The 15,148-nt window shown below is 47.4% G+C and overlaps 1 protein-coding gene across 1 annotated transcript; it reads right to left on the minus strand.

The window, feature by feature from the left end:
• Positions 1-7,714: 7,714 nt before the first annotated feature.
• Positions 7,715-13,703, minus strand: LOC117039181. Its single transcript, XM_033136250.1, has 3 exons — positions 13,382-13,703; positions 11,669-11,980; positions 7,715-7,764 (listed from the first exon to the last, which is right to left on the minus strand). Exons 1-3 carry the CDS (start codon positions 13,701-13,703, stop codon positions 7,715-7,717), a joined length of 684 nt encoding a protein of 227 aa, XP_032992141.1.
• Positions 13,704-15,148: the final 1,445 nt, after the last annotated feature.

Here is a 15,148-nt window from a genome sequence, read left to right on the forward strand (position 1 = left end):
GGCCATTAAGTAAAGCTTTGTTTTGATGCCTCAAGTAATGGTTATAGAATAAGCACCCCTGCTGTTAAAATGCATGAAACTGACCGTCGCCAAAGACCCATGGTCCAAAATTTGTGGTGTAAATTAATAATACCAATGCCAGTTCCAAGAAGGACTGTGGATAAAGTCACAGTCCGACATGTCTGGATCTTTCCCCTTTGCTCATTTTCCTACCAGCTCATCACACGTTCCTTTGCTTCCATTTTATAGCTGCTCAGTCAGAGGGAAATTCTGAAATGCCGCAAGATCTGGCCCTGATCTCGGCATCTCCTGGAGACACGGCTGACATCCCCTGCATCGTTCTAAATGAAACAGCCTCGTGGACGGTGTCCTGGTACAAGGAGGAAGCCGGCAAAAATCTACGCAGGATTTACCAGAGTTCTCGATACGCAAAACAGGTACAGGGCAGGTACTCAAGCCGAGGGCACGATCTGAGGATCAGCGATGTGCAGAGGAACGACTCTGGGGTGTATTACTGTGCCACAACCAGGCTCCTGAGAGGGACTAGGCTGGTCATCTCAGGTGAGTTCCTTTGGAGATTTATGGAATGTATGTTCTGCCTGGGGATCAGTAATCGAGCACCTGCAGAAGGCCTCCAGTTCCATCCCTGAAGGCACTTCGAGCAAACTTTGGAAAAAGACTCCCTGCCTAAACGCTGGAGGGCTTCTTCCAGTCAATGTTGACACTCCTGAGCTGGATGAATCATTGGCTCTCCCTGTAACCATCCATTTCCTTGACTGACCTTCAGTGAGAGGGATAAGCCAGCGTGGTTCAGGTTTTTCCTTTCTGTAAATGGTTCAGCATATAATATCTGCCAGCATCTTCTGTGGTTTGCAGTTCAGTTTCCTCTTTGAGATGTTGTTTCCCCGTGCTGAGCTCAAGAGACGAGGTGGGGCGGAAATCTAACCCACCGTTTTGTGGCTATCGTTCGGTGGGGGTCAGTCTGAATGATGCCCTGGAATCCTGTATCTATAGGGGTAGAACGCGTAAGCTTGCCAAACCAGTCCCTTTAGGTCATGGTTTTGGTTGCCTAGTTGGCCGCCATGGCTAGCATAACCAAAGAGAATGCTCTGTGCCATAGAGCAAGTGTGGGGGCCTTTCCTCCACCCCCCTCACCTAGCTGGTAGGGAGTGTGGAAGATATGCAGTGAAAATCTAACAATGCTAGTCAGTATGTGAAGGGGTTAAGACCATAGAGCTGTGTTGCTGACAGGCGGACTCAGACCATAGAAACGTAACTGGTAGAGAAGGCTCTGTGTGATGTCATTTCCTCTCCTCTCCTGATTGGGGGGGAGCAAATAGCATTTCCTGTTCCTCTCTCCCTTCCCGTCTCTCTTTTCATCCAGCCAAGTGCCTGGAATGCCTGAAATCTCTGGCCACTCAGAGATTGGGGCGGCGCGAAACACTATCTTTCTCAATGTAACACTATCTTTCAGGTGCTTCGAGGCGAAGTCTTTTTGTTGTGATGCCATCCTCCTCAGAGCAGGCTCAGTTGAACCACGTTGTCCCCCTTCCCTGTGTCTTCTTTGATGCTGACCCCAAGGAGGATTTTAAGGCCTGGAATACAAATGGGGAAACATCTGGGGACCAGAATTACATTACCATGGCAAACGGAAGTGGAGACTTCAGTATCTGGAGTGTGAAGCTGATTACTCCAACACAGGTGCCTTATACCTGTTCAGAGAAGAAAAATCTTGGTTCTCCAGCAGATATAAACACAGCGTCAACCAGCCCAGGTAGATTTGCATTGAATAAGCTCTTCAACGGGGCAGGAAAGAGTGTCAGATGAAAGCAAAGAGGGGGAGAATCAGGGAATAGATATGACCCTGACTTTTGTACAGCAGGCTACAATCCCACCAAGAAGAGGTTTCTATTTCATCCAGGAGTGAGAAACCTTTGCCTCTCCAGATGTTTATGAGCTCTCATCACCTCCGGCAAGCATGTGCAGGGGCCAGGGAGTTTGGGGGTTCTGGTTGAGAAGCATTTGGAGGGCCAAAGATTCCCTATCCTTGACACAGATGCAGGCACACCCCTCTCCATCCTCCATCCAGGCAAGCAGGAGGAGGCAATGCCACTGGTCAAATAATAATAATAATAATAATAATAATAATAATAATAATATATTTATACCCCGCCCATCTGGCTGAGTTTCCCACATATCCATTCCAGCTGCTGTAGATGTGTTTATCCACCAGTTAAGTGAAGTTAACTCTTTATTAGAAGAGACAAGGTCTCCTCAGGAGCGCCAGGCCTAATGAGCACAGCAACGCTTCTCTGCAGGTCTTGTCCTATGAGGCAGTTGCCTTCCCACAGCTGCCTAAGCTTCCTCCTCCTCCAAGTCCTCCCCAAGCAATCTGAGACTATGCCGGCGTGCCTGCCTTTGCTCTTCCCGCTTCATACCTCTCCTGGTCCTGGGAGACCAGTGGGGAGGGGAGCTTGTTGCAGCAGGAGGGGCAGATTTCTTCGCCAGCCTGCCTCATCTCTGCCTCTTGGCTTCCTTCCTCTCCCGGGTTCTGATTCTGGACTGCTCCCTGCCACAGCTTCTGAAACCTCCTCCTCCCAGCTTCCCCCCCTCTTCTCCCTCTGACCACCCATCGCCGTCCCACCACCCACCCCCGGGCTCTGAGCCTTCTTCCTTTGGGGCTTCCCCAGCTGGTTCCTCCCATCAGATGTCACCAGATGTCAAAGAGAAAAACAACTACCAGAAGGTAGTCAGGCTTCAGGGAATCGGCTTCCTCCCACCACCAAGCCCTTTGGCAGTAGATAAGCAGAACAAAGAGAAAGAAGTCTCTTATATTATAATGTTTGTTTGTTTGTTTGTTTGTACCCTGCCCATCTGGCTGGGTTTTCCCAGCCACTCTGGGCAGCTTCCAACAAAATATTAAAATACAATAGCCCGTCAAACATTAAAAGCTTCCCTAAACAGGACTGCCTTCAGATGTCTTCTAAAAGACTGGTAGTTGTTTATCCCCTTGACATCTGGTGGGAGGGCATTCCACAGGGCAGGCGCCACCACCAAGAAGGCCCTCTGCCTGGTTCCCTGTAACTTGGCTTCTCGCAGGGAGGGAACCGCCAGAAGGCCCTCGGCGCTGGACCTCAGTGTCCGGGCAGACTGATGGGGGTGGAGACGCTCCTTCAAGTATACTGGGCCAAGGCTGTTTAGGGCTTTAAAGGTCAGCACCAACACTTTGAATTGTGCTTGGAAACGTCTCTTACCAGTTAGAAACTTTAATGATCACGGCGAGAGAACAAAGAAGCCATTTCCTAGGCATGAAGGGTCCCACCCAGTTCCTCCCTAGTCACCCACATCACTGCCATGTCTTGTAACCTGATCTCTCAACCCCTGTGCTTTCTGTGCTTCCGCCTTATCTGCTCTCCTTGACCTTGGGCTGAGCAGATGGATGTTTTCAAGCAACATACAGTGAGTCTGTTCACTCTCTCTCTCCTAGTGCTTCTCCTCCTAGCTGTTCCCCATCCAGTATTTCCCAGCTTCTGCCTTCTGAACTATGCCCCTCTGTAAACCACTGTTCCAAATCTATATTGAGAAGATTCAGGATCAGTAGCAGGGGAAGGGGGTGGCTCCCACCATTCCTCCTCAGTGCTGCCCTCCTCAGCAGGGCCCTGACAGAGGGCCTCTAGTGGAGAATATTGGTCATGCGGCAAGATCCTGGGAAATTAGTTCCCTGGAGCATAGACCTATGAACACTACCGAGGCCATTGTTGCTTTAATCAGCAAATAATTGCTGTCTGCCATATTGCCTCTGCAACTGTGTCCTACACTATCCAGGGAGAAGCTTTCAAGGAAGGCAGGAAGCAGGGTGAGAGAGTTGTGCATCCTGGGAATGAGGTGCAACTTGGGGAGAGGGTGTCCTGACTGAGGGCAGAATAGGGCGAGGGGAGAGTTCGCTAGAGGCCTGAGGTTCCCCCATCCTTAACGTAGCGGGGTTGTCTCAATTTTCTGAGCAACACAGATGAATCATTTTGGTGACAAGTCTTCTCAGGAAACAGAGAGGAGACATCTGTTTACAGGGTTGCCCAGTCTTGTTGCTTTTAGGTAGCTAAGAGGACATTATTTTGGATGCTTTAGCTGAGATTCCTGCAATGCAGGGGGTTGGACTAGATGACCCCTGGGGTCCCTTCCAGCTCTGCAGTTCTGTGATACTATGAAATGGAGAGTCTTTGCTTAACACTGTTCTTTGCCAATGGCCAGTCTGGTTGCTGACCCCCGTTTCCCTCGCCTTCTCATTGACAGAGAACTGCGTCTTCATACTATATTTTGGGGTGCCCTGCGTTGTCGCTGTCGCTGTCCTGATCCCGCTCTTGGCCCTGTCCTTCAGAAAACATCTTCACAGAGGTAATCCTTTTGTAAAATAAACTGTGGTCGTTTTTCAAGGGGCCATAAAATGCCTGAGGCACACTGGGATCTAGGAGCAAGTCCCATGGAAGTCGATGGGGCTTGCTTCTGAGTAGACCAATAAAACGTTCCTTTTTTTTCCCCTTCCTCACAGGGAATGCAGAGAAACCAGGAAATCAAATACCCATGAGGGAGATCCCACAGGTAAACTCTGGCTTTGCATACTGAAATTTCAGAAAGATGTGTGTTACTGTATATTGCAGGAGGGTTTGGAAGGAACCAGTCCAAATTTTGGACAACCCAGGAATCCAGGAGGCAGATAGGCAGACACAGAGAGAGAGCATACCGGTAGTGGCAATTTTGGTGATTTCTGGAAAAAATAGCTCTAAAACCTCTTTTTTATTATTTTGCAAAGAAAAGGTGAACAACTCTTCTGTCCAGATTTCTGAAATATGGCAACCGTGGTAGTACAGAAGTGTGGATTGCATTTGAATGAGGATTTTTGGGTGTGAAAAGGCTTGTGAATGATCGCCTATGGTGAGGGGAAATGGTATCCAAGTGACCAGGCATTGAAGCTTTACTCAACTGAAAGAGGGTTTAAATGTGGTTTGCAAGCTGCCCAGGAAATGTTCATTGATGATGGGTAGTAATTAAGGGTGGTGGTGGTTCAGACTACTCAGAGTAGAGTTCACTTGGATACAATTTATTATTAATTATCATGATGATCATCATCATTATTATTAGTCAGGCCTTTGAACGTGTGAGCGGCCTGTAACTGCTCTGCTTCCTTCCCCTTCCAGACAGAATACGCAGAGATACGTTGCAACAAATGAAATCCGGATCAAACTGGAGCAATTAAGAAAGAAAAGCAAAACTGAGAGTTGCCGAGTTGCAATCCCAAAGGGCCGCCTAGTCCAACCCATCTTTGATATCTTTTAACTTGCTGAACATAGATGCTTGTATTAAATTGTTGTTCAGTCGTTCAGTCGTGTCCGACTCTTCGTGACCCCATGGACCAGAGCACGCCAGGCACGCCTATCCTTCACTGCCTCCTGCAGTTTGGTCAGACTCATGCCAGTCGCTTCGAGAACACTGTCCAACCATCTCATCCTCTGTCGTCCCCTTCTCCTTGTGCCCTCCATCTTTCCCAACATCAGGGTCTTTTCCAGGGAGTCTTCTCTTCTCATGAGGTGGCCAAAGTACTGGAGCCTCAACTTCAGGATCTGTCCTTCTAGTGAGCACTCAGGGCCGATTTCCTTGAGAATGGATAGGTTTGATCTTCTTGCAGTCCTTGGGACTCTCAAGAGTCTCCTCCAGCACCATAATTCAAAAGCATCAATTCTTCAGCGATCAGTCTTCTTTATGGTCCAGCTCTCACTTCCGTACATTACTACTGGGAAAACCATAGCTTTAACTATACGGACCTTTGACGGCAAGGTGATGTCTTTGCTTTTTAAGATGCTGTCTATGTTTGTCATTGCTTTTCTCCCAAGAAGCAGGCGTCTTCTAATTTCTGCAGTGATCATGGAACCCAAGAACCCAAGAATTTTGTATTAAATACACACACACACACACACCCCAATTATCTATATTGCTTATGTCCAGACCCTCATTTTTTAATATAATATTTTTATTAAAAGATTTTTTTTTAAACAATACAAATTGCCAATTATACAACCAATTACATTTCCCCCCTTTCCCCCCCTCCCCACCCACCAAAGACTTCCCTCAGCTCCCTTCTCTGCTTTGCTTATACATATATTCTCTGCACATTATAAAATTGTACCTATCATTACATCCTCTGTCACAATGTTCTACTAATAAATTTGTGGATGTTTATTCCTGCCATTGAGTCCAAGTATTTTTGTTGCTTTTGTAAATAATTTGTAAATAATTCCCATTCTTCTTTAAAATCCCGGTTGTCCTTCTCACGTAGTTTATATGTTAGCTGTGCCAACTCCGCATAACTTATCAAACTTCTTTGCCATTGTTATTTCGTTGGAATTTCCTAAGTTCTTTGTTTTCCTTGGCAGGTCTTGTCCTAGGATCCCTAACAAAAATGCTTCTGGTTTTGTTTTTTTGTTTTTTTACAAATGTCATTTTGAACATTTTTTCAATTCATTATATATCATCTCCCTTTTTTTTTTTTTTTACTTCTCTGCATTCCCACCACATATGGTACAAAGTACCCACTTTTTCTTTACATTTCCAACATGTATTTGACCCGGTTTTGTACATTTTTGCCATTTTTACTGGTGCAATATACCATCTATACATCATTTTCATATACTTTTCCTTCCAAAGAGAACAGTAGTCTGTGAATTTTAGGACGGAGAAAGACTCCCGCCTGAAGAATGGAAGAACTGCTGGCATGCAGGAACTGGTTTCCAAAGCTCCTACTGGAACCAACCTTAGCAGGAGCCAGAAAAAGCCGTGGATACAGAGGGGTCCTTTAACAGCTGCTGTTGGTCGCAATAGCTGTGGAGCTTCTTTGTGCAGGGGCAGTATACCCCTGAATCTCATCTGCTGGGGTCAAACATTGGAGGGCTCTTGCCTTTGTGCCTTAGGAGCATCCTAGGAACACCTGTCCTACCTGAAAAGTGGAGGCAGGGACAAATTCCTGCATTGCAGAGGGTTAGACTAGATGACTGTTGGGGTCCCTTCCAACTTTGAAATTCTCTGAAGACAGTACTGAGCTAGATGGACCTCAATAGACTGACTCGGTATAAAGCATCCTTCTCTGCTCCTATCTAAATCAGCCATTTGTTCAGACACATGAGGGCTGGAATCTTAGTTTGTTATTAAGCGAAGAGCCGTAGATGATTGACAGGACACCTGCCTTGCACACAGAAGGTCCCAGGGTGCCTGAAACCTTGGGGAGCTGGACGGACTAAGCCGAAATGGCAAAGATGACTGCGGAGATCAGAGATCAGGATGAGAAAAAGTTTGAGCGGGATTGGAAGAAATGTATGGACTATTTTAAAAGACCAATGTAAATACATTAAAACGCTAGCAGGTTTGATATAACATCTATGTACAGTAGTTATGTTAAGACGAATAAGAGGGAGAACAATGAGTTTGAGATAAAATGAGATGCAGGAAATTATGGGGGGGGGTGGAATCCAGGGGCTGGGCTGGGGGGGGGGGTCGTCTATATTGTTGGTTTTTTTTTTTTTGAAAAGTATTGAATTTATGAATGATTGTGATTATAACATTTTGAAAATGAATTTTTTTAATAAAAAAAAAAAACCCTGGACAGCTGCTGCCAGTCAGTGTTGTTGACAACGCTGAGCTCGATGGTCTAAGGCAGCTTCTTGTGAGCCTAAGCCAGGGAAGAATTTAGCAGCGCAGACAGCGACTCCACACCCTTTCCTGTGGGCAAAAAAAGCCCCATGTGCACCAAGACTGGCTCAGACCCAAAGACCACAAACGGTGTTTGGACCCTGGCCGTAACAAATGTGGTCAAACAGCCTCGGTCCCCTTCACCCTCTGACATGCGTTAAGGCAATGAATGTGGCTTCTTCAGATCCTGCTGTACAAGAGATAACATCTCTTGGTTTGCTCATCTTGGTCACAGGCTGCTGAGAGGTAGAAAACTGTTGTCTGTTTTGGTCCTCTCTGCCTGGGAACTGCTCTGCCCTGACGATTCATACGGCCAAATCTGGGAGTAGTTTGCCGAGAGCCCACAACCCAGGAGGGCCCCCTGGATGGAGGAGGCAGGCCCAAAGGATGAGGCTGCCTTGGCCTAAACTTCCGGAAGAAGAACTCGAACTCGGGTCTCCATTTCCACCAGACTTTTGAATGCCGAAATCGGAGCGACAAATGAGTGAGGCAAAGGTTTAAAGGCGCAGCGGGTGAATTGCACGGCGAAACGCAAATTGGGATGTTGATAGAATCATAGAGCCATAGGGTTCAAAATGGACCCCTGTAATGTAGGACAAAAAACTAAGATCATGGCCACTGGTCCCATCACCTCCTGGCAAATAGAAGGGGAAGAAATGGAGGCAGTGAGAGATTTTACTTTCTTGGGCTCCATGATCACTGCAGATGGTGACAGCAGTAACGAAATTAGAAGATGCCTGCTCCTTGGGAGAAAAGCAATGACAAACCAAGACAGCATCTTCAAAAGCAGAGACATCACCTTGCCGACAAAGGTCCGTATAGTAAAAGCTGTGGTTTTCCCAGTAGTAATGTATGGAAGTGAGAGCTGGACCATAAAGAAGGCTGATCGCCGAAGAATTGATGCTTTTGAATTATGGTGCTGGAAGAGACTCTTGAGAGTCCCATGGACTGTAAAAGATCAAACATATCCATCCTTAAAGAAATCAGCCCTGAGTGCTCACTGGAAGGGCAGATCCTGAAGTTGAGGCTCCAGTACTTTGGCCACCTCATGAGAAGAGAAGACTCCCTGGAAAAGACCCTGATGTTGGGAAAGATGGAGGGCACAAGGAGAAGGGGACGACAGAGGATGAGATGGTTGGACAGTGTTCTCAAAGCGAGTAGCATGAGTTTGGCCAAACTGTGGGAGGCAGTGGAGGATAGGGGTGCCTGGCGTGCTCTGGTCCATGGGGTCACAAAGAGTCGGACACGACTGAATGACTGAACAACAACAAATGTAGGAATCACAGCAAAAGGATCTCTGACAGGCACACCACCTTGGGCTCATTGGAGGAAAAGGTGGGACGAAAAATATAATAAAGTAAAAACAATGAATAATAAAATTCTTTATTTTATTATGAAAACGCAGTTTCCACCAGGAACTTAAATGCAAAGAGCATTTGAGCATTCCTCTTCAGCAAAAGCATGGTGGGGTGTGTGTGGAGAGCCTCAGGACCCAGGGCGAACTGTGCATCCCTGTCTGGCCCCTGAGACTGGCCACAACTCTCCCCTCTGGGCCACGTCCCTCACTGGCCCCGCCTCGCACCCTCCTTGAGGAATTTTGCCCATCCCAGGATGTGTCCTTGAAACCTGACGGTGCCTCTTGCTTGCCTGGGTGGTAGAAAAGAGAGTGCAGAGACCAGCCTACCATTCAAAGGTAACATTTCCATTTATTGCTCCACCTACTTTCCCTTTGGCTCCTCCTACCACTGGCATGTGGCCCCCGGGAAGGTTGCTCAGAGGAAATGTGGCCCTCAGGTGAAAGGGATTCCCCACAGTTATAAGAAAAAACTGCTCCTATATCCCTTATGGGGTATCTAAGAGCCTGCATAGAGTCCTTAAGTAGGTTCCCTACCAGTAGGAGAAAATAACAGAGGCCAGCCAGAGAATATTGAGAAGCAAAGCGGCTAGTAAGCCTGACCTTTATTCAAGGAACTGTTGCAACAGGGTCCCCACTCACCACACGCAGGAGGGAGGAGGAACCCAGAACTATGGTGCGCAAGCTCTTATATAGACTTTTGAAATTGCCCACCCTGTAGCCCAAGACCACCCTCCAAAACATCATATATACATCACAGAAGGAGGCAGTCTACAGCAGAAATACAATATATGGGGGGGGGGGGCGGTCCACCACCGAAATCCTGTCTGCCAGGAAACCTGTTAATGACTTTACATGGGCCATTATTTTGTGATGGTAAACCTACTAAGTTCCTGAATTCCAGGTCACAGGCCCACCCTATTCATAAACAAATGCACCCTTTGAGGCAGGATTTGTGAGCAAAGAGACAATGGGGATGTTTTCCCATTTCCTTCCTCAACTGCAGAGAAATATATGGGGGGTCAATTTGGGAAAGTCAAAATGGCTTCAGGGTTGCTCTCCTGTACTATTTCAGACACGTGGTTTATATACTTACGTATGGGTTTGCCTTGTACATTTATGAACGTTTATTTTATATATACAAGACCTTAGAATTCATATGCAGTGGTACCTCGGGTTACAGACGCTTCAGGTTACATACTCCGCTAACCCAGAATAACGCTTCAGGTTAAGAACTTTGCTTCAGGATAAGAACAGAAATCATCGTGCTCTGGCTGCGCAGCGGCAGTGGGAGGTCCCATTAGCTAAAGTGGTGCTTCAGGTTAAGAACAGTTTCAGGTTAAGAACGGACCTCCGGAACGAATTAAGTACGTAACCAGAGGTACCACTGTAACACCACCCAGAGGAATCCTTGCAATGCTAATCCTCTCTTGCTGCAACCCTGGACACACACGAATAAAATTCCTGAAAGGGGGAATAATTCCATACCCGTCCTGCAGCATGTGAAAACGGCATTTATTTGTTTGCTTCAACTTCCAGCATTGCACTTTGCAGCCTGGGCAAGGGAGATACAGACAACATGTAAACATATTCAGTTATACGGCGGTCTAACTTCTGCCCACCCCCTAGGATATTATATAAACCCTCCTAATAATCCTGTGGATTTCCTTCCGCATAAAGCGACACGTTCTCCTCCTTTCAGTTATTCCTCGGATGTGATTCCTGATGCAGTTTATGAGTCGGCAGGGTAGAATCGAACCCAAAGGAAATTCAGAGGAAGCAGTAGCAATGCCAGCGTGTCCAGGACCCATGTATATCTGAAGTGGCACTGGGGATTTTTTGCATCTACAGGGGAAATTTTACAAAGATAAGAAACATCAGGTTAGTTCTCTTCGGACTTCCTTCTCTGGGCAGAGAAGTCTTAACAGTCTCTCTAGCTCCTTGTTTCACTTCTGATTTGTACCACCAGCCTCGGAGATAGTGACCGATACTAAAACATTTTTTCTGCAACCCTGGCACCGGTGGTGTTTGACTCAGCTGTGGCATAATGCCATTCTCTATACTTATTTATATTGTACTGCTTGCCAGTCCCCCCCACCCCACCCCCATATTAACTCCCTAGAACTTCCCCTTCTCACCCGATTCTGCTACTAAGCTCATAGCTCAGCTGGTTAGAACGTGCTGCTGACGACGCCAAGGTTGTGGGTTCGATCCCCGTTTGAGACAGCAGAATATTCCTGCATTGCAGAGGTTTGGGCTAGAATGATCCACAGGGTCCCTTCCGACTCTACGAGTCTATGAAATCACATTTCCCCCTTCAGACGTCTCCTTCTCCCACTTCTTAGCTGAGCTAGATGGACCAGGGGTCTGATCATAGCTGTCAACTTTCCCCTTTTTTGCGGGAAATTGCCTTATTCCAGCGCCATTTCCCATTGCAAAAAAAGGGGGAGTTGACAGCTATGGCCGTTTCCCAATGCAAAAAAAAAGGAAGGTTGACAGCTCTGGTCTGATTCAGAACAGGGCAAGATCCTCTGCTCCTATGTCTTATGGTAGCAAAGTTACTGGCTTGCAGTTACTCACCTGCATTGAACACAGCAGTTTTCTTCACGCTGGTGCTGGAAGAGTTGAACCTGACTTCGCAGGTGATGTTTTCCCCAGTGTATTGTAATTCCATGGGGAGGTGAAGGACACTGATGAAGGTTAAGGATCCGCTGTTGGTTTTTCCTAAAAGGGCCTGGCCCTCAGGCGGGTGATATCCTGGGACGTCCCAGGACACCTGGACTAAATTGGACACGCCATGGACCACACAAACAAGTTGGTTCTTGAACCGGGAAGTTGGGTCTTGGTTAGAGGGCTGCAAAAGCATCACCCGGGTGCTCGGAGTATAGCTGTCTGATGAGGAAAGCAAAGCAAGGGGCATGGTAAGAACAATCTCCGAGGAAGAGGCGCATTTCAGATTTCAGCCCCGGCACTGCGCTTTTGAAAATTACAAAGATCAACAGAGAGGTCTAGTTCAGCATCAATGGCTATGATCTGCCTCCATGGTCAGTAATGTTTCTGGATGTTTCTGGACAGGTTAGAGGCAGAGGAGTGGTGGGAGGAACCAGTTGGGAACCCCCAAGGGGAGAAAAAGCTCAGAGCTTGGGGACTGGTGGTGGGACAGTGATGGGTGGCCAGAGGGAGAAGAAGGAGAAGACTGGGAAGAGGAGCTGATTTACATACAGACTGCCTCTGATCTTGGGGGGTAGTGTACAGTCGTACCTTGGAATTTGAATGGAATCTGTTCCGGAAGTCCGTTCGACTTCCAAAACGTTTGACACCCAAAGCACGGCTTCCGATTGGCTGCAGGAAGCTCCTGCAGCCAATCAGAAGATGCGGAAGCCCCGTCAGACATTCAGGTTCCAAAAGAACGTTTGAAAACCGGAACACTCACGTCCAGGTTTGCGGCATTCAGGAGCCAAAACGTTCGACTAGCAAGGCGTTCAGGATCCAAGGTGCAACTTGTTAACTGTGCGCTCTGGGAGGAAGAGGAACCTCTTTTTGTCTACACTAAGTTGTCCGCTCTTCTGCTGCAATCCACCATTCCATTTTGTTACGAGAGATCGCCGTCACCAAAAACACCCTTCCCATGCAATGCTCCTTTGGAGAGGATCCTTGGATGTATTCTGGGATTGCTGGTTTATATGGGATGCGCATCGGAAACCCCTCGAGCCTGGGATGTTCTACAATGCGCAGGGGTCCAGTGGCACATGCCTAGGAACTTCTTAACCCACAAGGCAACATGGGGAAAGTTTCCTTGAGAGGAAGAACATTTCAGAGCTTCCTTACTCTGGAGGGCAGTCTGCCAATTTAGTGAACTCCTTCCTGAGTAAACTATTGATCAATTGAGCCCCTATAACCCCAAAAGGAAGGTATGGAAGGTACTGCAGTTTCCTAAAATAGAAGGTTACATATAGCTTTGTACCACGCTCATTTTCTTCCACTGAGAATTCTTGTACACTGCAGGCTTCTTCTATGCTGTTAACCCTGGTTCCCCCCCCACACACACACACACTTTGTGAGGGTTGCTGCGACTAAGCCAGAGCAGGTTGAGCCAGTTCCATATTTTCCTCCCTACCTCCCTGGATGCAATTGTGAGGTAGGAAATGGCAGGGCGGTTGAAGGGTGTGGGGGACCCCTCTTGGCAGGGGCATAGCAAGGGGGCAGGGGGGCGGGTCGCCCCGTGTTCCATAATGGAAGGGGTGACAAATTATCAAGGAACACTGCAAAGCTCAGTCAGCCCTGATCCCTTACCTCCAACAATCAGTGAAGATGTTGCAGTGCTGAAATGCAAGCCATCAGGAGTTCCTTTGGCACAGAAATAGAAGCCAGAATCAGACCTCTGCACATTAAGGATCTCCAGTACGGCGTTTCGGCGCTTAGAATGAACTTTGCAAGCAAATCTGTCTCCAGGTTTTTTATCCTCGCAACTCTTGATTAAAATCGGCATTCCGTGTTCTCTTCTTTTGTACCAGCTGAATGATAATGCCCGATCTTCAATATCTTCTACAGAAGTGCACGAGATCTGTGCCGTCCTCCCAATATCCATGAACAGGAACCGCCGGGTCGGATGCATGAGCTGAAAGTGGGCTGGAAACACTGTGGAGGAGAAAGACCACAAGGACCATGAACGGTTGCCGTTTCTCGCTCTGGCTTTTCCAGCGAGAAGACATTGAAGGAGACATCACGCTGTTTGAGAATCCCTACACTGTCCTGCCCCTTCATGGATCACTGCCTTGTCGTGGCGAAGGGGCTTGAATTACTCAGGGAAGCTATGAGCTATGCCGTGCAGGGCCACCCAAGATGGACAGGTCATAGTGGAGAGTTTGGACCAAACGTGATCCACCTGGAGGAGGAACTGGCAACCCACTCCAGTATCCCTGCCAAGAAAACTCCATGGACAAAGACAACAGGCATATAAAAGATATGACGCTGGAAGATGAGCCCCTCAGGTCGGAAGGCGTCCAACATGCTACTGGGGAAGAGCGGAGGACAAGTACAAGTAGATTCAGAGCTGATGAAGCGGCTGGGCCAAAGCCGAAAGGACGCTCAGTTGTGGATATGCCTGGAAGCGAAAGGAAAGTCCAATGCTGTAAAGAAAAGTATTGCATAGGAACCTGGAATGTAAGAACCATGAACCTTGGTAAGCTAGATGTGGTAAAAAATGAGATGGCAAGAATAAACATTGACATCCTAGGCATCAGTGAACTAAAATGGACGGGAATGGGCGAATTCAGTTCAGATGACTATCATATCTACTACTGCGGGCAGGAATCCCGTAAAAGAAATGGAGTGGCCCTCATAGTCAACAAAAGAGTGGCGAAAGCTGTACTGGGATGCAATTTCAAAAATGATAGATTGATCTCGATACGAATCCAAGGCAGTCCTTTTAACATCACAGTAATCCAAGTTTATGCACCAACTTCCAGTGCTGAAGAAACTGAAATTGACCAATTCTATGAAGACTTACAACACCTTATAGAAATGACACCAAAGAAGGATGTTCTTCTCATTATAGGGGATTGGAATGCTAAAGTAGGGAGTCAAGAGATAAAAGGAACAACTGGCAAGTTTGGCCTTGGAGTTCAAAATGAAGCAGGGCAAAGGCTAATAGAGTTCTGTCAGGAGAACAAGCTTGTAGTGAAATACCGAATCTTTGGTTCAGGAAATAAAGACCTTTGGGTAAATCAGAATTGGGGGTATCGCTACACCATGGGATACGATCAAGAGATGCCTTTTGGGAATGTAAAAAGGAGGTGCCTTTAAGAAGATCGCGGGAGATATGCAAGTTTTGGCTTCGGAGAGGCACCCTGGCCTGACGAGAACTGGGTTGGGGCCAACTGGTGCTTGTTAGGCTGATGAGTAATTTAGGAGGTAACAGCCCAGACTCACAGCTGCCCTTTTATCTGTGACAGCTGTGACTAACGACCTTAGGGCAGTAATTGGCCAGCGGGGGTGGAGGCCAGGTCCCCTATTGGGTACTGGGGAGAGGGACCGCGTGGGCTAACCCCTTATCTAGGC

This window comes from Lacerta agilis, chromosome 17 (assembly GCF_009819535.1).
Source record: "Lacerta agilis isolate rLacAgi1 chromosome 17, rLacAgi1.pri, whole genome shotgun sequence".
Classification (NCBI taxonomy): Eukaryota; Metazoa; Chordata; class Lepidosauria; order Squamata; family Lacertidae; genus Lacerta; species Lacerta agilis.

Coding starts and splice junctions, on each gene's coding strand:
- LOC117039181 (XM_033136250.1), bottom strand. CDS start 13,703: ATGCATCCGACCCGGCGGTTCCTGTTCATGGATATTGGGAGGACGGCA. Junction 11,981..13,381: donor ATCTTCACTGATTGTTGGAG/GTAAGGGATCAG, acceptor TTTCCTCATCAG/ACAGCTATACTCCGAGCACC. Junction 7,765..11,668: donor AACTGCTGTGTTCAATGCAG/GTGAGTAACTGC, acceptor TTTTGCCCACAG/GAAAGGGTGTGGAGTCGCTG.